This window comes from Apus apus, chromosome 2 (assembly GCF_020740795.1).
Source record: "Apus apus isolate bApuApu2 chromosome 2, bApuApu2.pri.cur, whole genome shotgun sequence".
Taxonomy (NCBI): domain Eukaryota; kingdom Metazoa; phylum Chordata; class Aves; order Apodiformes; family Apodidae; genus Apus; species Apus apus.
Window position 1 is genome coordinate 45,639,921 of NC_067283.1, and position 23,618 is coordinate 45,663,538.

The following is a 23,618-nucleotide window of genomic DNA, read 5'->3' on the forward strand; positions in this document are numbered from 1 at the left end:
TTGGTGAAAAAAACCCCAAACAACTAACTTTTTCACATGATTCCAACATCAACAGAGTAATTCTCACAAACTCTAAACCTGTCTAATATGACTTATGAAAAATAAAGGGTTTACGTATGCTCAGCTCAGCAAAAAAAACCCCCACAAATAAAATCAAATGGAAGTAGGGATCTAATGCAGAAGTCCATTGAAATGTTATTTCAATGTAAACCAGATTTAGCTACACTAAGCTATTACTTGGACAGCTGGAACTTTTATCTGACTTTTTAATCTTCAACTTCTGGAACTCTTTGGAAAAAACAGTGCTATCGGAAGTGCTACCACAGGCAGACTACAAAGCAGAAAAACAGCTAAATAACCACATCTATCTTCCCACACTCTCCATGCTGCAGCCACTAATTTCCAGTACATGAAAAATCTCCTTTTATTAATTATGTATACAGTCGAAGAGCCAACACAGCAGGAGCTCGCTGCAATGCCACTTCATTTGAGGTCAGCTCATGGGGAAGTAGCAAGAGTTACCAGAATACAAAAGGAGAGAAACAGTGGTGCTGTCTTGGCAGCTGGATGTTACACTCAACTATTCCTCTTCTTGCCAGTTGAAAAGCACTCTCTGTCCACACACTGAAATATTCAGCATATTGCTAGGGAACACTCCATGCAACTCCACACAGTCTGAGATAAGAGTCATGGTAGGCTGTCACTCCTGATGGCATCCTCCACTAAGGACTACCTTCAGCTCCTCAGCTGAACTTCTCCTCTGTGCCCTGCCCCATAAAGCCCTTTCATGCAAACTTTTGCCCCTTGCCTCATAGCTCCTATGCTTGCGCAGTTGTGTCTACACATCCTGCTCTTGCAGATCTCCTGGCATGGGAGCAACCAAACGCTTCATTTTCAGAGCAATTCCTAGTCTACCCTGTGCTGCGCTCAGGCCAGAGCACAGACAAAAAACCAGGGCAGCCCTGGGGTTTATGCTGCCTTCTGCAAAGGCAGTTAGAAGCTGCACGTGCTGGTGAGTCTGGCTTCATCCTTCCCCTCTGTTCTGTGCAGTGGGCTGGCCCACCTGATGGCCCTGTGCCTGCAGCCCTCACCTCTCTGCGTTGTGAGGGTCTGTGTACCTCAGGTAGTACCAGGCAGAATCAACAAATGTATCCATGGTATCGACTTCCCGCCGTGCTGCTCCCTTACACCTGGGCAAGAAAGAAGGACAAACACTGTTTTTAGGTAAGTGAAAAGCTTGGGGAAAAAAAACAACTATGTACATATAGAGTGGCCATAATGACATTGAAATAATGACATTGAAATTGAAAACTGAACAGGTTTGAACAGTATGGTATGTTCAGAAGAAGGCCAACACAAGTAACAGGGCCTGCTCTCCTTCTCTCTCCCTCCCAAACCAAATAAAATGCAAACCAAAAAGAAGCCTGGACAGCTGTAACATCTAGCAATAGAGGAAGATGGCACTGCACTGGACAGCCTGCTCCATCATATGTTCCTGGAATTTTTTAGAATTGCCATTTTAAAAGAAACAAAGCAAGTCTTAAAGCATAGACAAGCAGGTGGTTGCCTCTCTGATTGTTTGTACACAAAAGGTCTTTGCAGAATTTGTTTACCATGTCTAGAAAAAATGAGCTTAATTTAATTTCAGCTTTCACTTTGCTACTGAGATGCAGCAAATCTCTTCTAGATCTTGTAGGACAATATTAATTTGTGATTACTTGTCCTGTTTTTGGCTGGAATAGATAATATTTTTTAAATATTTTTCTATCTAGTAGCTGGTATAGTGCTGTGTTTTGGATTTAGTATGAGAACAACACTGACAACACACTGACGTTTTAGTTACTGCTAAGTAGTAGTTATACTAGGGAAGGACTTTTCAGCTGAGAAGCTGGGTGGGGGCACAGCCAGGACAGCTGACCCAAACTGGCCAAAGAGATATTCCATACCATGGGACATCATGCTCAGTAAATAAACTGGGGGGAGTTGGCCAGGGGGCACCACGGCTCAGGAAATAGCTGGGCATCAGTCAGCATGCGGTAAACAACAGTCTGTGCATTACTTGTTTTGCATATTCTATTATTACTATTATTGTTCTTGTTGTTTTTATTATTCCTTTTCTGTCCTATTAAACTGTGTTTATCTCAACCCACAAGTTTTACCTTTTTTTTTTTCTGATTCTCTCCCCTGTCTCACTGGGGGGGAGTATGTGAACAGCTGTGTGGTTGTTTATCTTCCTATTGGGTTAAACCACATTACTACAAATCCATTTTTGCTAGAAGCTATACTGACAGCTCTGAAAAACCATTTAAAAATAAATTTTAGAAGCTCAGGTCCCTTTCTGCTAGTTTCTCCCTGAATATAATTTTTTTGTAGAAGCCAATAATCACATTTCATAAACTTCCACTTGTAAATGATTCCTCTTTAAAACTCTTACTGTTAAATAAAACTTTGCACATTAATACCACTGACTACATGTGACATATATATGCAATTTATAAATGCATGTATAAGTGTAATAAAAATAGGTAATAAACAGAGACTGGCTATTTATTATTTTCCAGCTGCATATTTAGTCTGTGACCAGGCTTGATAACACAGCTACACGTGTATCTGCCTGTCTGCCTCATACATCAGCTTGACTTGCTGAGGCAAGTTTAGGAGAACATCACCAATTAAATCTTTCCTTCTGCCCCAGCTCCTTCTCTACCAGCAAGGTTTTCTTTCAATGGGAATCATGTAGTGAAGAAATTTTACTTTTAACTGCTTTTTCATATAGAATAACCATTTTATTCAATTGTATAGATAAGCACAGACTTGGCAAATGCAAAATAATACTGTATTATCATGAAACAGAATGGCTCTTCAGTTAAAAGCAAGAATCCTTTACAGTCATTAAACCATAATTATATCTGCTTCATGCCTCTGGTGTTGCCTGTACTCTAAATGGACATGGCTCACTAAGACACAGACAGCATGGGCATGTTCACAATTTATACAACAAGCACAATACTGTAATCTCATTTGACAATCTTCAGACAACTAACACAATTACCTGGACTTGCATAACAATAACTTGGGCAATAAATCTGCTCCTATTTATGATTGCTTACATTATTGTCACTCACGTACTCACAGACTCTTACATTTTTCCATCTTGCTTTCCTTATTAATTCTAATACTAAATGCAACTAAAGAAAAAAAACCCTGTTACTGGAGAGAAGGACTAAAGGAAGGGCTAATGTAATTTCTCAGAGCAAGAAAAACCACGGAAGACTGCACACACAAAGGCAATAGCTCAAAAGACTTGAAACTGTAGCAGAGATAAGGATAAGCAATACTGAAGATAGCCATCAAATAGCTGAGAAATAAGAAGCCAAGTAAAGGTGAGAATTAACTGGTATTGCTGTGGGAGTTGATATCGCTGTGGGAGTCTGCTACAGACCTCCCAACCAAAGCAGTGAGATGGATGAAGCTTTCTATAAGCAGTTAGGAGGAATCTCCCAGTCACTTGCTGTTGTTCTTGTGGGGGACTTTAACCTCCCAGACATCTGCTGGGTATACAACACAGCAGAGAGGGAGCATTCCAAGAGGTTCCTGAAATGTGTGCAGGATAACTACCTCACACAGCTGGTAAGTGAGCTGACCAGACAGGATGCCCTCCTGGACCTGCTTCTTGTGAACAGGGAAGATCTCATGAGGGAAGTAAAAGTTGGAGGCTGTTTAGGGCACAGTGATCATGAGATGATTGAGTTTATGATCCTTGGAGAAACAAGGAGAGGGGTTACTAAAACTGCCACTTTAGACTTCCGGAGGGCAAACTTTGACCTGCTCAGGAGACTGATTGACAAAGTCCCTTGGGAAGCTGCCTTAAAGGATAAAGGAGTTCTGGAAGGCTGGATATAGTTCAAGAAAGAGGTTCTAAAGGCACAGGAGCAGGCTGTCCCCATGTGCTGAAAAACCAGTAAGTGGGGTAGGAGACGAGTCTGGCTAAATAAGGACCTTTGGCTGGACCTTAAGAAGAAAAAGAGGGTCTATGACCTTTGGAAGAGGGGAAAGGTCACTCATGAAGTCTGTGAAGTGAACCTATGCAGGGTGAAAATTAGGAGAGCCAAAGCACAGCTAGAGCTCAAACTAACTACAGCTGTTAGGGATAATAAAAAATGTTTCTATAAGTTCATTAACAGCCAAAGGAGGACTAGAGAAAATCTCCATTCTTTATTGGATGCCAAGGGAACCTTAGTAACAAAGGATGAAGAAAAGGCTGAGGTGCTCAACACCTACTTTCCTTCTGTCTGTAGCAGTGGAACTAGCTGTTCCATAGATACACAGACACATGAGCTATGAGACAGAGAGGGGGTGCAGGTTTCACCACAATGAAAGAATAAGTGGTCAAGAGACCTGCTACACCACTTAGATGCACACAAGTCTATGGGACTGGATGGGTTACATCCAAGGGTGCTGAAAGAGTTGGCAGACATGATCACCAAGCCACTTTCCATTATTTACCTGAAGTCCTGGCTAACTGGGGAGGTCCCAGTGGACTGGAAGGTAGCAAATGTAACATCCATCTATAAGAAAGGCAGAAAGGAGGATCCAGGAAACTATAGACTTGTCAGTCTGACCTCGGTACCAGAGAAGGTCATGGAGCAGATCATCCTGATTGTCATTAGAAGACATATTGAGGACAACCAGGGGATCAGGAACAGTCAGCATGGCTTTATGAAAGGCAGGTCCTGCCTTACAAACGTGATCTCCTTTTATAACCTGATGACCTGACTATTGGACAAGAGAAGGGCTGTGGATATTGTCTATCTGGACCTCCAAAAAGCATTTGACACGGTTCCTCATAGAACTCTCATTAAAAAGCTGGCTGCTCATGGCCTGGATGAGCATATGAGTGTTGATCTGCATGAGGATTGGGAGGCTCTACAGAGAGACTTGGATAGATTAGATCCTTGGGCTAATGTTCATGGTCTGGGTTTTAACAAGGCCAATGGTGCCGGGTCCTGCACTTGGGCCACAACAACCCCATGCAAGGCTACAGGCTTGGGGAAGTGTGGCTGGAAAGTGTCTGGCAGAAAAGGACCTGGGGGTTCTAATTGACAAGCGGCTGAATATGAGCCAGCAGTGTGCCCAGGTGGCCAAGAAAGCCAATGGCATCCTGGCCTGTATTAGAAATAGTGTGACCAGCAGAAGTAGAGAGGTGATTGTCCCCCTGTACCCAGCACTGGTGAGGCCACACCTGGAGTGTTGTGTCCAGTTTTGGGCACCTCAATTCAAGAGAGATATCGAGGTGCTGGAGCAAGTACAGAGGAGGGCAACAAAGCTGGGGAAGGGCCTAGAGAATAAATCTTACGAAGAACACTTGAAGGAGCTGGGAATGTTTAGTATGAGGAAGAGGAGGCTGAGTGGAGATCTCATCAGTCTCTACAACTACCTGAAAGGTCACTGTAGAGAGGTTGGTGCTGGTCTCTTCTCACAGGTAATTATCGACAGAACAAGAGGCAATGGCTTCAAGCTGCAACAGGGTAGGTTTAGATTGGACATTAGGAAAAATTTCTTCACAGAGAGAGTGGTCAGACACTGGAACAGGCTGCCCCAGGAGGTGGTTGAGTCACCATCCCTGGATGTGTTTAAGAGTCGTTTGGATGTGGTGTTGGTAGATATGGTTTAGGATTTAGGGGAGAACTTTGTAGAGTAGGGACAGCGGTTGGACTCAGTGATCCTAAGGGTTTTTTCCAACTTGAATAGTTCTATGATTCTATGAAAAAAAAACAACACCTTAATTTCAGCAAACTAGCCCATTTTAGAGTAAGAAACTAAATCTGTATACCTTGATTTCTGACTGAACAAATGCCTTTGATTAAGTTTTAAGTAGGGCAGCTACAGTGACTATCCAGAAACCATAAGAAATTGCTATACACCAAAAGTACCTTGTTTGTTGCCTGGTAAACAATAAAATAATTTTTGAATTAAGGTCAGGAGGAAGCCAGAAGTGCAGACAGTGACTTTCAGTAACATCAGAAAAAAATTTTCATTTGAAATTAGGAATTGAAGTCTAAGGCATTTCTAGGGATTTTACTAAACCTGTGGATCCTCCTCCCTGAAAGAGTCACACTTTCAAATACACTGACTATATGTGATTTTATAAAATTTTCTATGCTGAAACACGAAAGTAAATGTGCGTTTTACATAAAATGCATGTAATCAACAAAAGTCAGAATACATGTTTCCAGAGAACCACAGAATTGCTGTGCTTAAGCTATGTTAGAAATCAAGACCACACTGATATTGCTATCAGCGTATAACTATATGTATAACTATCTTGCAAATGTTAAAATACAGTAGGTGTTATGTAACTGCTGATGATCAGCGAGAGCCCTAATGCCATTTATATGTCTGATTCCTTTGCCTGGCAGCCTGATAATGTACTTCTCATTTGTTCAGTCTCTTAGCAGCAGCATTGCATTGCACTGCCAATGAAGAACTTCTTTGGGATAACTGATGTTCCACCAGTTCTCCTGCAGAACCTGTACCAGGGTACAGAGCAGCCCTCAAGATTAGACAACTGATTTTCATGACATCTCTCTCACTACTTAATTTAGGTGGTTTTATTTCTTACGCAGCTGGACTACAAACAGTAAAGATTACAGCACTGACAAGATGCATATACTTACCATCTCCTTCAATCTGCATCACATGCTATTGTCTCTAATATACAGTGAATGTGATTTTTCATGATAAAGAACTACACAGCTGAGGAAACACTTTATTGTTGGACTAATGCTAAGAAAATGAATATGATGTTAGCTTCCTTAACAAAAAGAAATAATTTAATAATCATTATGAACTGCTGGTGAGAGATAATGAAAATTATTGTAGTAAATGAAGTGAGAAATACTGTTAAGAAATGGAGAGCAGGAAGAAAATTATTCTCTTTTCCCTTTTTTCTTTCCTCCAACTAAAAAACAGCGAGCTTTGCTTCAGCTTGTTTATGTGAAGAAATAGCAGTATCTGTGGTGCAAGAAAGGAATATGAAAGAGTACATAAGAAAAAACCCCTGTGCTGGGTCAGACTAAACATTATTTTGGAGTAGTATCCTGGCTCAGAGTTGTCAGTTGTCAACACTTCTGGAAAGACCACAAGAAACAGGCAGGTACAAAGCAGTCTCTCCCAGTCTGCAGCAAACACAGCAATGGCTTACCTGGGACAGGAACAGTTCACCCATTCTGAAGCAGTTTCTAAAGGTGAGGCTCCCTTTCCTGTGAAGGTGGTTACACTGGGCAACACCACAGGTAAGTCTTCATAAGGTACGGGGACAGTGCCACATGTCTGACAGTGAATGATAGGAATGGGTGTTCCCCAGTACCGTTGTCGAGATATTAACCAGTCTCTTAATTTGTCACTCGTTAGGTGTCCACCTATTCCTTTATTTTTGGCCTGCTGGGTAATAGCTTTTAAAGCCTCCTGCCGAGTCATGCCTGTGATCTGATTAAAACAAAAGAGAAGCAGAAGAAAGACGAATGTGTATTTGCTGCCAGTGAAAATGCAAGGCCAAAAAAAATGCCAAAAAATACCTGATCCTTAACATCCTTCTACCCAAGAGACTATTCACACACCAGTTACTTGATTCATTTAAACCCTCTGAATCAAAGGGTAATGTTCTTGATGACTCAAATAGAACAAGGCTAAGAAAGAGCCCTTTAGACCTCTTCTGCCTTTATTGGCAGATATTTGCATTTACTGCTGCTTATTTTAACCAGCTGCTCTATGTTGAAACTTCCAGAATATCACCAATGACAGGCAGAGACTGAGGAAATCTGGATGGTGAAACGGTTTTCTTTATCCTGCATTAATGTGAGTATTTTCTATTGTTGCTTTCAGATACATCTTAACCACTTAGACCCCACCTCTCATGGATGAGCTTTGTGTTTGCTATCAAAGGTATTTTTTCAAGAGCTGTAACATCAAATACATGTGATATCTAAATATAAGATTTCTATGTCATTTCAGTTAGATATGTTACCAGAGAGGCTTACATCACATTTCAATTAACATGTTGAAAAAGGACTTATATATAAATGTTTATCTTAAAAATGTACTGAGATGACAAAATAAGAATCAATTTTTAACATTGGATAAATTATTCAGTTTCCATTATAAAGCTCAGACCATACTGTAGCTTCTTCTCCTGCACAAAAGCAAAAAATCCTCATTTTATTGCTACAGAAGGGCCAACATATTTAATTGTGAAATTGATTCCAGAAATTTGGTAGAATAAGCCTGGCTTGGTTCTTAAAAAAAAAGCCTTTAAACATAGAAATTATTTGGCACTTTTAAGTAAACTGATTTAGTTTGCTTTGTTATTGTAATTTGGAAAGAACTCCATACTTGTATACTCACCTCCCTGGAATTAATGACTTTCTCTAAATCATTTGGCAATGTTTCAATGACTTCAGTGAAAGAAATGCCCAGATTCTTAGCTACTGCAGCGTCTTCTGCACTTGTACTAGGTATTCCTGGAAGGGGGGAGGAGGGGGAGAGGAAGTGATAGAAAAAATCAACTAGTTCTGGGATTGGCTAACATGAGTATCAATCATCAATCTGAGGATAAAACATTTAATTTCTGTGACACTCTCTTTATAATAACTTATGTTTACCCAAAGGAGTTAAAAAAAAACAACTAAGAATAAAAATGTTTTCATGTTCTTTAAGCAGTGAAATTCAAGCAGCATCAAATGCAAACACATTTTTTTCAGTTTCTCTCTAATACAAGTATTAATCAATGTCCCACCACAGAAAAGGCTGAAAATTAGATTCAGAAAAAGCCTAAAAGTAAAGCTATAAAATCTGAATAAATAAAAAATTCTCAATACAATTATATTATCTAAATATACTTAAATAATGCCAATTTAAATTCTATTTGCTAATATGAGAAACAAATAGAACAACCTAAACAGTCCTTCTGTTTCAATAGTAAATTTAATCTCTTTTGAATTTCATAGATTACTGAAATGTACCACAACACAACAGCCTCTAACATTACTATGTCTTAAATTAATTATGAAAGACATGAATTGTTTATAACCTTAGGAAAACAATTCAAATAATATCAATTTTCTATTTGTAATATAACCACTGAATATCTGGAATATAACAGCACCTCCTGCTGCTGTGTAAGTCAGTTACAGAAGGCAGAGTTTTTAAGGGTCCTGATGCTATCTTTCCCTTTGGGTTTTATTATTTGGGTCAGTAATAAATCTTGAATACAAGTGCCTCTTCTAAGCCATGTAGACTTCTTTCTATATAGAAATTTACCAGCACATCTTGCCTCTGATTTTTTTACATGTATTTTGAAAGATACTGCTTCTACTTTGGAGGGCCACCTTTCTGGGCAAGTTAAGAAATTTCTTAACTTTAATATCACATGTATTCTGAAATAACACTGAGATGCTAACAGATTGATTATTTCCACAGGAAGATACATCTTTCTGCATATTTTTTTTCCTTTCAATGATAATTTCTTTAATATTTGAACAATCTTGCACAATTTTTGTCATCTTTGAAAGGCAAATAAACTTATTTCAACAAGCCAATGTCAGCATTAGGTTGGTGAGAACTACAAACAAAAACTCTCAAAATATTTCATTTGAAACCAGTTTAATAATAATCTTTTTTCAGGCCAAAAATGCCTGCTCTCCATTAACTCTGTCAATGTATGGAAGTCTGGAAGCAGATGACTAAAGAAAACCAAGCAAAATTGCCCTGTGATGAATAACTCCCTAAGTAGCAAAATAGAGAATCCCTATTTTATCATTCCAGCAGATGCACACTCTTGCAATTTCAAGGCTCTATCATAGAATAATGTATGTATCTTAATTTGTCAGAGAGCCCCGCAGCCTGCAACAGGTGGCTTCACAATATGCTCTACACACAGAAAAAAAGTGGGCCCCACTTTTTGGTCTTCCTTCTTTTGAAAACATGCTGCTATTAATGAACATTGGCAAAGCTCAACAGCTGTCATGCAGAACTTCCTGGGGAGAGCTGGGCTGTTTCCAACAGACGGGAGGCCAAGGTACATGCCAGTGAGCAAGCTGGAAGCTTTTAATTAAAAATATGATTAGGTGTCTCAATTACTTGGCTTCTCTTACATGAGCAGAGGTTCTGGTGCTCAAAAACAGATTAATTCCTGAAGTGTAAGATGCAGGCATGTTGTCAGTAAGGTACAGAGTACAATTGAATAATTTCTGTCAGCCTTGTGAGGGTCATCCAATACATTATGGAGTGTCAGCTGGTTTTATTCAGTCCAGTTGTGCAGGAACAGCCAACACTGGCAGTCATATAGAAAAGAAAGGAGTAGCTCCAGGGCAAGAAAGAAATATCAACAATAGGGAGGTAACAAAAGGGACTTTAGGGATAAGGATGTAGTGGAAAGGGGGAAAAAGAGATAAAGAACTATTTCCTATTAGTGCTGGAACAGAACATGTGCTCATTGCAGCTGAGAGGAGGCCACAGCAAAACACAACAGTAAACAACAAGGTTTGTGGGGGCAACTGATGAAGATAAACTCTGCAGATTAAAAGGGACACAATTTTTTTAAGTTAGTACAATTTCTAATTTTACTTAGAAGGACAGTCACATCATCTAACCTCTAAGCTAAGGGGCAAAGCTCTCTACACAGGAAAATGAGAAAGACAAGTTGCTTCACAGGATGACTTTGGGAAAAGAAGCCCACTTCAGGAGATCAGAGTATCCTCTAGCAATGCCCTACCCCCTCCATTTAGGGATGTTCATATCTAAAATAGGTGCCTATATTATGAGAAGGCTTCCTCTAGAGATAAAGGGTACCAGATAACTGATCAAGACTACCTGAACAGAATTATTATCTGTTCTGATTTATTTTATGGATCTTAAGACAAATATTATCATGTAAGAGTCAAACTGGGAAGTTTCATACATCTACTGTCTGAAACATTTCTCTATAAGGCTGCAAATAATTTATGTAAACATAAGACAAAAAACAAGTTAGAAGTTTCAGTTTTTTGCAGTATGTTTACATCAAACAACTGTACAGTTCTGTTTTGAATAAGGATGCTGAGAGACAGCCAAATACACATGGTAACCAACCCTCTTAAGATACGCAGATCCTCAAATTTAGCTCATTAAACATATTAATTCTATAATATTTCCATTAACATTTATCCTCCTGTAAATCTCTCCCCCAGACAGATCCCACGTAGTTACTTTTCCTTTCCTTCTTCACTAATGAAGAACAATAATGAAGAACAGGATTCCAGAGTTCAGAAGAGAGTCACTATGTTCAAAGAAAAATTTTCCTGTGAGAGTGACAGAGCACTGGAACAGGCTGCCCAGAGAGGCTGTGGAGTCTCCTTCACTGGAGACATTCAAAACCCGCCTAGACACGTTCCTGTGTGATGTGCTCTAGGTGACCCTGCTCTGGCGGGGGGGTTGGACTAGATGATCTTTCGAGGTCCCTTCCAACACCTAACATTCTGTGATTCTGTGATTTGCTGCAATAGTATCTGGTGCTCCAATGCAACAAATGAAAACTGTTCAATTTCACTGACACATTTAATGTCACATACCTATTTTTGTATCAAGAAAATTCTCAAAATTGTTTTTTGCTGAGATAACTACAGGAATCTCCTGATTGGTGAGCAAATTCACAGCTGTCACTGAAGTAAGTGAGTCTGAAAACAAAGGTAATTATCACAATAAGTAAAATAAATAAGTAAAATAAAAAAATACGACAGAAAATATGCTAAGAACATTACTTACCATTAAAACTCAGTTTATCTCAAACATGCATGAAATCTAAACTAGTTATTTGTTTAAATAAGAAAATGAAAAGCCTAATTGCACTTCTAGAAAGTTCAGACATATTAAAATTCTCATTATTAGAAAATAAACATCTGAGTAAACACAAAATAAGATTAAGACTATAATTTTTAAAATAGTGAGTCCTTGGCCACTATTCGTGTGCTGTAGAGTTGCACGAATTTGCCCTCGTAAGCCCTGAATTATGTACTAGCAGACATTACAAAATTAAGCAAAAAAATTCCAGTTATTCAGATGAAACTCAAGAGGAGCATATATACTGTGCTTATGATTTGCTCTCTTACAGAAGAACTACAAAGCATGAGAAATACTGACCAGTGTAAAAAAAAAGAAACCTAATAACCAATTGATTTCCAAATGGAATATTAATATTCATACTAGAGATGAAGAACCTAATGTCTACAGAGAAAGGGAGGGAGAAGAGGAGGGAATCAAGGGCAATAAATTTAATTTTATTTTCAAAGTGTAGCTTTAGTGGTTCGGCAAGGAGAAAATCAAACCTTAATACTCTGGGTTTTGAGGATTCAAACATCACTTTGGATCTTTTTCAGTGCCTGTGAGTTGATAATTAAAATACAGACTGCTAGTATCTTCCTTTCACCTATCTTCATATCTAAGCTGAGCAAAGTCTCAGCCTTGTTTTGCTATGCACAAATTCTGATTGAAAGAAAATAATAGCATTTTAGAGAGTAGGGCTACTATATCATATGTCTTGTTAACAGGAAAAACCATTTACTTCTGATTACTACTTTTGCAAATTTCATTTTCTGAGATACTTACATTCTAGATAAAATTCCTCATGTGCATACCAGTGCACATAGCTTTTCTCCTGTTTAAAAATTTAGAAAAGGAATAATTTAATTCTTTAAAGGCAACTAAGCAAAAAGCCTCAAGAACAGGATGCTGAGTGGGTAGGACAGTCTGCTTTTAAAAATAACTCCTCTCTTCCACCCAGCAATAATTTTGATTTTATGCTGGAAGCCATAATAATAATGCCAGGTTATGAAGGCACATTTTCTTTTGCTCATTTGCTCATGTCATTATTATAATAGCCATAAAGAGATGGTCTTACAGTTACAAATGTAAAATAATGTACGTGTAGTATTATAATGAGTTAATGAAGAATTTAAGGAACAAATCTTTATCTCCAATATCTCTCATTGACAAAACTAGACAATTAAGCAGGTTTTAAATTAATACAAATTTTGCTAGGTTAAAAAATTTAAAGTTTGAAAACCAGTTGCTCACCTCTATTTAAATAATAGCCTAAAATACTGAGCTGTACTCCAAGAGTAAATGTATTAGAACTTTAAGTTACTTTTCCATACAAGATCTTTTTTTTCCTCCCTAGAAAATATAAAAACATAATGTCCTCCTAATTATTTAAATGAGAACACAGTGAAGAAAGGGAGTTTTCTGCTGAAAATAAATAAAATGTTAATGCTACTGGTCAATGTTTTTAAAAAAATCTTGGTTAATGTGAAAATAAAAATTTTCTTTTTACTTAATAGCCATTGTTGGCCCTTCCTATGTACCATGGCTGAAAGTCCATAGAGAAATCCTTTTCCTTTATGATATCTTCTTCAGAAAATACTAGTCTCTGCCTTTGAAATGCTCAAGAAACAATAATAGCCAATTTCAACTGAAGAATGTATATAAGTATATTTACAAGTAGCAGAAGTACACAACAATAGCAGAGTTATGATTGTAGGATCCTATGTCCAGTTTAAAGCATCTTTCCAAGGTTTTATTGCTGCCATTATTTTGGATGAAAACTTTTTCATTTAGCTAAATTAAATGGTGACATCCATTGTTAACAAAGACAAAAAGATACCTTTCAAGTATTTTCTCCTAAAAACAATATAAGAAATAGACTGTAGTCCTTAATAAAACAAGTTTTGCACCTGTGTCGTTTGGCTAAAAGCATAAGATACAACAAAGACACAGGCAAGTACACGGATGTGTGTTTCTGAGGTTACTGCTTTGATTTGGCTGAATTGTAAGAACTATACATTTTTTCCTTAATAAAAAAATTAACAAAAAGCTCTGCTCAGCTTTGAGGCAAGGGCTCTACATACCCAACACATTCAAGCCCCATTTTCTTCTGCTAGCAAGTGAATTTTACCAAGGCTATTAAAATGAAGCACTCAAAAATAAAACAGTTTCTATTCAACCATCACAGTTGCCCACAAGATTCCTACTTCACAGCTGTTGACATCAGATGTTTTATAGATAATGAAGCCACTTGTTTAATAGTGAGGAAAAAGTAAATATTGAACACCAGCCTGAAGTACACTTTGTATGTACTCTTATAACTTCCAGGTTTTCCAAACAACAAAAACATAGTAGGCCAGGGATATTAAATAAAGCCAGAATTGGTGGTAGAAGCCTTCAGGAAACCAATCAACACCAATTAAAGAATTAGCTGATATTTGTATCCTCTGTACAAGTCAGGATCTGCCACAGGACTAGTCTGAATTTACACCATTAGAATAATGTATTAACTAAGGACCTGCACAGCAGAGTGTTATTTTGCTATCTATCAATGATCTGCTTTGCTATGTATTATTTCTCACCCTCTTTATATTCCCTATGGCAGGAAGAAGAGATCATTGTTGGTGCTGCTGCACATCCAAGAATGAATTCTGATGTCCTTGTGCTAACGACAAATTACCATATATCCACAAGATTTTCCAATGGGCTAACATAGGCAGAGTTGGATTATTCACCTCTGGTACAGGAGGAAAACAAGAATCTGTTACATTGCTTTTATATGCTATGAAGTTTTACAGACATTATAAAAGGAAGAATTCTAACAGAGCTACTGTTCCTGTATCTGAAACCAGGACAGGCTGATGTGATACTGTTTGCCATATACAACAAATCCAAAGAGCTCTTCTCTCTCAACAGGAACAGCTCATGCTCAGCTTGACACACATTTTCCCAAGACCATTATCTAAAATGGTTACTCTTCTACAAGAAAATGCAGTATGAGAAAAGTATCACCTTTCCCCGGGATGAACTCCCTCTGGAAGACCTCCTTGAGACTGCTATTCCCATGCAGCAGCCTATGAGTTGGTAAGATATATAAATGGGAAGCTCCATAAATGGCTTCAGGTGTATAGGTGTAAGCTGCTAGCTTTTCTTCTGTTACTTTACCATTAACCTGAAAAAGAGCAGAAAGTATCTCCTATTAGTTTATGGTTTTCAGCACTAGAAGTGGGTGGGTTCAGATTTCCTTTCCTTTTTATGCAACTAACAAATACACATCACCCTGTAGAAATATACAATTTTGAGTATCAAAGCCAGATGCATTCCCACTATAGGGAGCTTCCAGAATCAAATCTTGACAAAAATTACTTTTAAGACTGTGAGAAAGTTGCTTTACAATCTTGCCTAAGTTTATTAAGATATATATTCAAAAATTATATTCTACAATAATATGCAATACTACATTGTGCTACTGAGCTAGATTAAATTCCTCATAAAGTAACCTGGAATCCTTCTATTCTGTTTTAATATGCATGCCCTGTTTCCAAGAAACAGAAGTGAGATATTACCTCTGAAATCTAAAGAGAATTTAAGATTTTCTCAGCTACCAGGCTTTCCACCACACTTCTCTGATGAAGTCAATGCTGCAATTTACGTACAGGAATAAAACAATAAAAATTGGCACAACATTTAACAGCTAGACATGATAGTAATAAACCCAGAAGACTGCTTAAGAATTATCACCCAGCACTATCAATGGACTTTATATTTTAGGCCAATTAACTGTGGAGTGTATGGAGGTCTTAGATTTTTTAAAAACAGGTATTCATATAGATTTTCAGAAACAATTGACAAAAACAACTTCAGTGCAAAAAAGCACCTGGTAGCAGTGTGCAATTCAAGGGATTAAGAAAGCTTAAGCTATCTCAATTTAAGGTTCCTAAAAATTCGGTATTTTAAAATAAGAAGTCACTTTTACAATGAGTAAATGAGAACAATAAACTTTAAAGCCCAAGGGCTGAAATTCCATCAGTCTCTGACAATCTTTTCTGTCACTATCATATTAAAAAAGCATTTCGCATCTCTTCTGAAAGACTTCAGATTTTACCATTTTTCTCTAGATAATTATAACTCTCTTAAGGTTTCTCTTTTCTTCCTCTCTATTCAGTCTTCTCTGCAGCTCCATCACTACCTAATTGTCTTGTTTTCATTATCTAAATTACAGGAATAAATGAAATAATGGACAAACATCAATTAAGTGGCCTGCCTGAGGTCAGCTTGGGTCTGACAGAGAAGATCCTGTGCAGAGTGGAGCTAAAGCCCAGCTAGATCCCAGCTGACTTGTGCAGTGCTCTTGGAACTGCTCCCCTAAATGTCCTGGATTTCAGGAATGCTTATAAGCTAGCATGTATTTTGCCCATACACACAGTCAATTTGCATGTAACGTTGCACTTGAACACACAAACCCTTTCTTAAGGAGGGCAGTAGGGAGGACCTCTTTAACCCACAACTGGTGTTCCTCAGGACCTGTGCTGGTCTAGGCCTGAACCTCTAATAATATTTTTTAGTAGGTTTCAAGGTTTTTAGATCTGAAAATTGATTCCCATCACTCATTTCAGGGGTTGCAGTTAGCCCAAACAAGACAGGAGCATTGATATTCCTGACTTACCTTTAGCAAGAAGTCAAGAGAGCATCCAACACAGTCACCGATCCAATTTGCTTGCATTTCTTTTATACCGTACCACTCAGGGAGATCAGACAAAGCATCAAACATAGCCTGATGCAATAAAAGAAAGAATTAGAAATTAAGCTTTTATAAGCATACAAACTAAGACTATGGGTTTAATTGTAATTAACAGCAAACCAAGAAGGTACTGCTAAAAACATGGGAAAAGCTGTTTTTATTTTGCTGCTGACCCAAATTAATGTCTTTGAGAATGGAAGTAGCATGGTGTAAAACAGAGGTATGATGTCTCCAACAGAGATCCTGTTATTAAAAGAGGCCTTCCTTTTGATTGAACTGAACCTTAAACACAGAACAAAACCCTCAGATGAAAACATAGAAAATATTCCCAATGGGTGTAAATTGTGGGAAGTTTAAGTGACCTAATGAGCTGAACAAGACTACTGACACGTAAGAGATGTGCTTGTAGGTATGAAGCCTGCATTTGGTTTAGTTGTTCTATATTACTATAGCCTGGAGATGGCAGTCATACAAAAGACATTTACGTGTCCTAAAATTTTCAAGCTCTGACTTAAAATGGCAAAATAGTTTCCAACTGCCTCCCTATTTTTTTCATGTTTTATGGATAGGTTACCAAGCACAAAAGACTTTAAAATTTAGTAGGATCTTTAGGTGATTTCATCCTGTAAAAAAAACAACCCTAAAAGCAAAAAATAGTAGTAAGGATCCATATTGAATAATAATTTAAAAAACCTCTATAATAATCAAATAATAGTGTAATATATTATGCAGCAGGGAAGAAATTAAGTGCTGGCTCCGTCATTAGCCATGATGTCCAACAGCCAACCTGTAACTTCTGTGTGTATTTCTACACAGCAAAAGATATACCCCTATCTTTATGTGCTTCCTGGTGTGTGGCATGGAAACATAATAGACTATTCCAAGTCAAATACAATTTGCCTAAATCATGGGAACAGTAAGTTTTTAATAAAAGAAATATATTAAAAAGTAAAGGAGAAGACATACAAAGGGATGGATAACTCCAAGCTCATCTCATTTTTCACTTCATAACACTTCACATTTGTGTTATGAATACTCCATGACTGTCCAGAATCTTTACTTTGGCAGAAGTACAGTCAGAGGCATAATTCACTCTGACAGATAGTGGATATGCTGAACAATTACAGTTAAAATCTAAGAATAAGGCAACATATTGAATGATTTTTCCTTCAGCTGTGAGGCCCTACATCAAATGTGTAAATGATCTCATCAATTGCTAACAATCTGCAAGGATGGACAGTCGTTATTACATGCTGCTCAAATTAAATAGAAGGTAGTTAGATAATTAGTGAATATACATCTCACTTTTTTTCAACTGTTGTGTTTTAACTACATTTTAAAATATTTTCAGAGCAAGGTGCATAAAAGGCATTGTAAGGATTACTTTCTAGTTACTGCTGCTGCATGTCTATCATTCAAAATACAATAGACGATATGTCCTTCAAAAATCATAATATGACACCACCACTCAGGATTATTATTGCTTTCTAAATCCTTAAGAATGAAATTGATTTTCTGATTATTTATAAAAAAAGAATGGTAAGGTTTTGGAAGGTTTTAAATCATACTCTAACTTTAATTAGTTGTAAATCAGAATTGCAAGTTTACTGTATCACAGAGAATCACAAATTCTCTTTATTCTCATTAATTTTAGTGTTCCAGAGACTACTGAGCTTTATCTGCCATGATTAATCTATGTACATATACACCTACCAAAGAACAACAAATAAGTGGAGATAAATATACACACACACACAAAATACTTAGATACATTCTTTGTAAGAACTTTATGCATTTTAGAAAGGATGAAATTGTGCCAATACACACAGAACTGGATGGACACATTAGCAGATTTTTATAAATTCTCCTTCTTGGATATCCATGCTAATCTACATTACATTTTGCTGGCAGAAGCAGCTAAATGGGCATGTGCTCTAAGGAAACTGTACAGGCTGTAACTTCTTGACAGCTAAATTTTCTAGACATTTTTTCACTGCAAGATTAATACATCAAAATCCTTAATAGTAGTTTGATAATGACTTTAACTCCTGTTAATTTGCCTTATGAGCAGCTATAGGCTACAGTCTGACTTAGTCCAGTTCTTCCCTTGATAACAGAATTGCTTCATGCAGCTAAATACAGTAAGTGCTGGCTTAGATTCAACTGAGCAAAGATAACAAAACTTATTCTGTGTTATGACACAGCCTGGCAGAGTTTACAAACACAAACCTTTCACATCTTAATATACAAATGAACAGCAGTATATTGTTTAAAAAAAAACACCAAACCTTTAAAAATTTCAATCTGGAATTATGATAGCCTTGTTCTTTGCACTCAACACACTACTTCATCTTCTTGTCAAAGCTACAAATAGCACGTGAAGTAGAAAATGAACAGCACGTAAGACACAAACACTTCACATAGTGTAACAAGGGCAAAGAATATAGAGTTTGGATACTGCTGGTGTGTAAATAAGTGTTTCTGGATGGTAAATTACCTTGGATACTAGCAGGAAAGTAGAAAAGCACATTAATTGTTACACACATTCGTGCAATGTACATTCAAAATTCATCCATGCAAATTAGAAGGTTTTTAAAAATCACTTAAGGTAAACCCTTTAAATAAACTTTTTGTTCTAAAATCCAGTTCCCCTGTACTCTGCAAAAACATAAATCTATAAATATTTGTTAAAATTATTGTTAATTTTAAAAAGTTATATGTAGCCTGTGTTTAGGTACACAAAACTCTTGAATTGAAGCTGACCAATGCTGGTGTAGAAATTCCTTAATATTCACAAGTTACTTCTTGAAAAGTTAAATATGAACTCTATGGTTTTTGCTTCCATGTCCTTGTTTTTTAAGTCACTGCCATGTTTGGTAAAACACCTTATGAATAATAAAGTAGTCTCATGAACTGTGCTCCAATTATTATTTTGCAGTTACTGATACAATAGCTTGAACAACAACTCTGTTCCTTAAGGGCATGTACATAACTCTTAAGTAATCACAAGTTTGTTAACCAGGTAACATAGAAAAAACAGTCAACAGGAAGACTCCCAGCACACAGGCAAATAAACAAAAGTAAAACCATGTTGGATTCTGAAAGGTATAAACAACAACAGCAGCATCACAATCCAGTAAGCAGAGAGTGCTATACTGATCAAATAAATTCAATGATAACTTACTAGTGAGAAACTTGGAAACATTAGGAAGCAGAGTCTTTTGACTTTCATCTTTCATGGCTTAGAAAGAAACAACAAAACTTGAAATGCAAACATCTATTTACAGGAGGAATTACTACCATCTTAATTAAACACAAGCCAAGGTTAAGCATAAGTCCATTTTAGCAGTCTTTCCGAGCTAAAGACAAACAGAGACTCAGGAAAAAGCTAAAGAAATCAAAACTACATTCAGGGATAAGAATGACTTGAGGGCTCTTACACCATTAAGGAAAGTTTGACTTAAGTGCTGGAGAAATTGAAGGTTCAGGATAAACTGATGTTTCACAGGACTGCTTTACTCTTTCACGACACCTAGAAAATTCTGGCATAGCTAGAAGATGAAAGTCAACCAATCCAGATGATCAGAGACTCACAAAATCAAGATGAGTTTGCTGAAAATGTATCACACACAATGACCAAGTCTGAAATTAGAAGTAAATAATTGGAAAGTGGAAAACTGATCTCACAGATCCAGCTGTTTAGTCTGTTGAAGATTCATAGACAAACAGAACTTCAGTGTAGCAATCTTCAGACAGAAAAAGTACATAAATCAAAGAACAGAAGTGTTTAATTTCCCAAGAGTATCTCAACTCCAAAAGCCACCCTCCTGCTTGTAGTTCAAAGAGGGAGGATTCCACTGGGCATCTAAAAAATTCAGTCTCTGACTTTGGGAAATACAATTTTTTGTATAATCAATGTCTGTCACTAATTCAATGCTTGGTGAGAGGATTACAACTCCTCCATGAGAGTAAATGAAATAAAGTGAAAAATCTAAGCTACAAAATAAATTTTTTATTCTTTTTTCAATGAAGACATGTTAATGAAGTTTGACAAATTTGCAACATACCAACAAGACTGAAATAAAAAGGTCAGTAAAAAAGTTTAATTTCAAATGCATCAATTCATTAGCAAAATAAAATTGTATTCTACTAAATTAAACAAACAAAATTTGGGTTAAAATTAAATTCTTCACTTTATTTGATCAAGCTCCCAAAAGAGCAACCAAATATAAACTAAAGATTACACAACATCATTCAATATTATTTAATATATTAACTAAACACAGGAAATTAAAGTTAGGCTATCCACTGTTTCATTTTGCAGTCTGTTGCACAGTTTGAACTGTGATTATGTAGTACAGCCTCTATGGTATTTAATCTCTTCTTGTTTGGTTCCTTTTTTTTCCTAGTTTTGAAACTACTTCAGTAGTTTCTGCCTGTACTATTGTAAGTCACTCTTGACTCTTCCCATGTATGAAGTATACTGAAACTACACACTGAAAAGCAGCAACAACAAAGATACTATGTGTGCTTAATTTTCTTTCTCAAAAAGGTCTGAATCATCAGAGCTTTTCCCTTTGTTTATCATATAATTTATGGTCAACAAACATCTCTGGAGAACTGAGGCAAAGAAATGATTCCTCAAAAGCAGTAAGTAAAGCCAGCATTCTTGTCCAGATTTGCTCTCCAGAGTTATTCTTATTGTAGCAATTACCAAAGAGAAGATACTTCCTTTCCAATATAACAAAGCATATATTTGGGATGAGTAATTGATTCCGTAAATATAAAGGCTTGTTAAAACATTTGTTAGAATTTTTACTAGTACTGGGCATCCACTGTTTTGATTAATCTTATACCAACAGGAGCTTAATGAGATGATTCTGTGATTCAATGCTGTGTTTAAACTAAGGTGAAAAGATCAGCCTAGTCTGGATATCCACAAACAATTTTCTGTCTTGCCAAGCTGACAATACAAGTGTCGTTTTTTAATTAAAGAACTGCTAAGCAATCAGGGTCCCTGTCCAGGACAGACCTCTCAACCTGACTCAAGAGGAAGAGTTTCAAAACAAAGAAGACACCTGTGAGCACACCCCAAGTGTGAGAAGTGAAAAAAATCACACATGAAGCATGAAAAACTAAACCCCCAGCATTTCTATTCCCCCCAGTGATGAGGCATTGCCTCATGCTATGAAGGACTGTCAAGACTCTTGAATTTCCTAAAATTTGGTACTTCAGTTTCAATTACATTTCACTACCATTCTGCTTAATAGCTCAGACATAACATAGAAAATAAAAAACCAAGCAAAACACGATTACATAAAACAATTCCAATTCTATTCAGACCAGAAAAAGGGACTGTCAGATGCAGCACAAACCCAGAGAAAAGCTGGAGAAGAACTGATAGCTCTTTTGTTGTTTTCTCTTCACAGAGTTAGCACCATGCTGAACATCTATGTTCCTGTGCTTCACAGAATGCAAGAGGGATTTGTCTCTCAATGTCTGCACAAAAATGCCCAGAACTACTAAAAATAAAGAGTACTACTTAGCTGTGTGTGAAACTGTAAATGAGAGCAAAATTTTGTAGGTCCTGTCACTTTCTGCAGCATTTAAATTAAACGTGCATATACTATCTTATTGCTGTGCAAAAAAGGCAGATAATTTAAGGGCGAATTTGAAGTTTCAAAGCTGCTTCTATTTTTTTTTCCAAAAAAATATTATTTTCTGGTTATTCAGGTGAAATTTGAAAAGTAAAATATAAAAAAGTATTGTTTAAAATTAATTTAGGAAGTATAGGGACTATGCAAAGACTAACCTTACAGATTTTGATTTGAGGACTCAGTTGACTGTGCAAAAAAACCAGTAACAGCAATTTACAGGTGCACACAGAAAATACTAACATGTACAGACAGATTTTTCCAATGAATCTGCCTACAGAGTCAGCTGGGTAACCATAGCAACTAAATGTTTTAGTTTAAACATCTTACATGTGCAGACAACAATCTGAATAATAATGCCATCAGTTAAGGCATTATGATTTTATCAAAGAAATCCACCAAAAGAAAAATGACCATTAAGGTGTTCTTTAAAAATCCATAAAAGCTGGTAGGCCATTTCATGTATAATTCAGTTTAAAAAATGGGTCCTGATTACTTTATTACTTTACATAAGCAAAATGCTTTCCACTAAGTGTTTAAAGTATAGTCAGTATTTTTGTCCTTTGGAAAAAAAAATCAAAATCATTGCCATGGGAGCAAAACATTACTTTGTTTGCATTTTTTATTTCAAGAAAGGACTATGAGCTGCTACAGCAACAATAAAGAAATCAAAGCAGATTCACAGAAGACAATTGTTACGGACACACAGAAATCTAAAGAATAGTGTGTGTAGAAATGAAACACTGACTCCTGTAACACACCAGATTACCTCAGAGCCTATTACTGATCATGTAACTCCTTGCTGCTATTTTACTAGTAATGTAAGCATTGCAGATGAAGATTACCCTTACTAATACTTAGTTTCGTTAAGGTTGTGAGACAGAGGAGAAAACATAAAACAATAAATGAGTGAGAGGAACACAGATGACTAGAAAGATCATCAATATGCAGTATAAATAGGTTGAATAGTTACAACAAAGTATTTTGTGGATGCTTCAAGTAGAAAATAACTTGTATGTGTACACATTCAGCCATTATCGCTAGATGGGATTTTACACGAAGAATTGAGGGATAGCATATTCATTAAATGTATTTTAAATGGAACTTTGTCTATGAAACATGGTTATGAAATAAACACATTTTCCGTTAAGCCACCAAGGGAAGGAGCTACTTACCAGAAATAAAGCGTTTTTCAACATGCTTTCCCACTATGTCACCTTAAAGAAAACTCAGAGCCTAGTTGCCAAAAAAGGGCAAAGAAGGTGAAGCTTTCTGACATTGGGTCTTGAATACCTGTAAACTTTTCAGAAGAAATAATAGTCACCATGGAAGATTGAAGCAAAAGGTGACCATAATCAAATGGCTTCCCC

At 36.8% G+C, this 23,618-nt stretch overlaps 1 protein-coding gene across 2 annotated transcripts in view; it reads right to left on the bottom strand.

Moving 5' to 3' along the window:
• The window catches only part of LARS2 (leucyl-tRNA synthetase 2, mitochondrial), an 87,579-nt gene that overhangs the window by 30,723 nt on the left and 33,238 nt on the right, over positions 1 to 23,618 (bottom strand). For both annotated transcript variants that reach the window (XM_051610564.1, XM_051610563.1), the window contains 6 exons: positions 16,520 to 16,627; positions 14,866 to 15,025; positions 11,607 to 11,711; positions 8,404 to 8,519; positions 7,205 to 7,488; positions 1,092 to 1,190 (listed from right to left, as the gene is read on the bottom strand). In XM_051610564.1, coding sequence (XP_051466524.1) covers positions 1,092 to 1,190; positions 7,205 to 7,488; positions 8,404 to 8,519; positions 11,607 to 11,711; positions 14,866 to 15,025; positions 16,520 to 16,627 — 872 coding nt within the window. The remainder of the gene's footprint in view (positions 1 to 1,091; positions 1,191 to 7,204; positions 7,489 to 8,403; positions 8,520 to 11,606; positions 11,712 to 14,865; positions 15,026 to 16,519; positions 16,628 to 23,618) is intronic.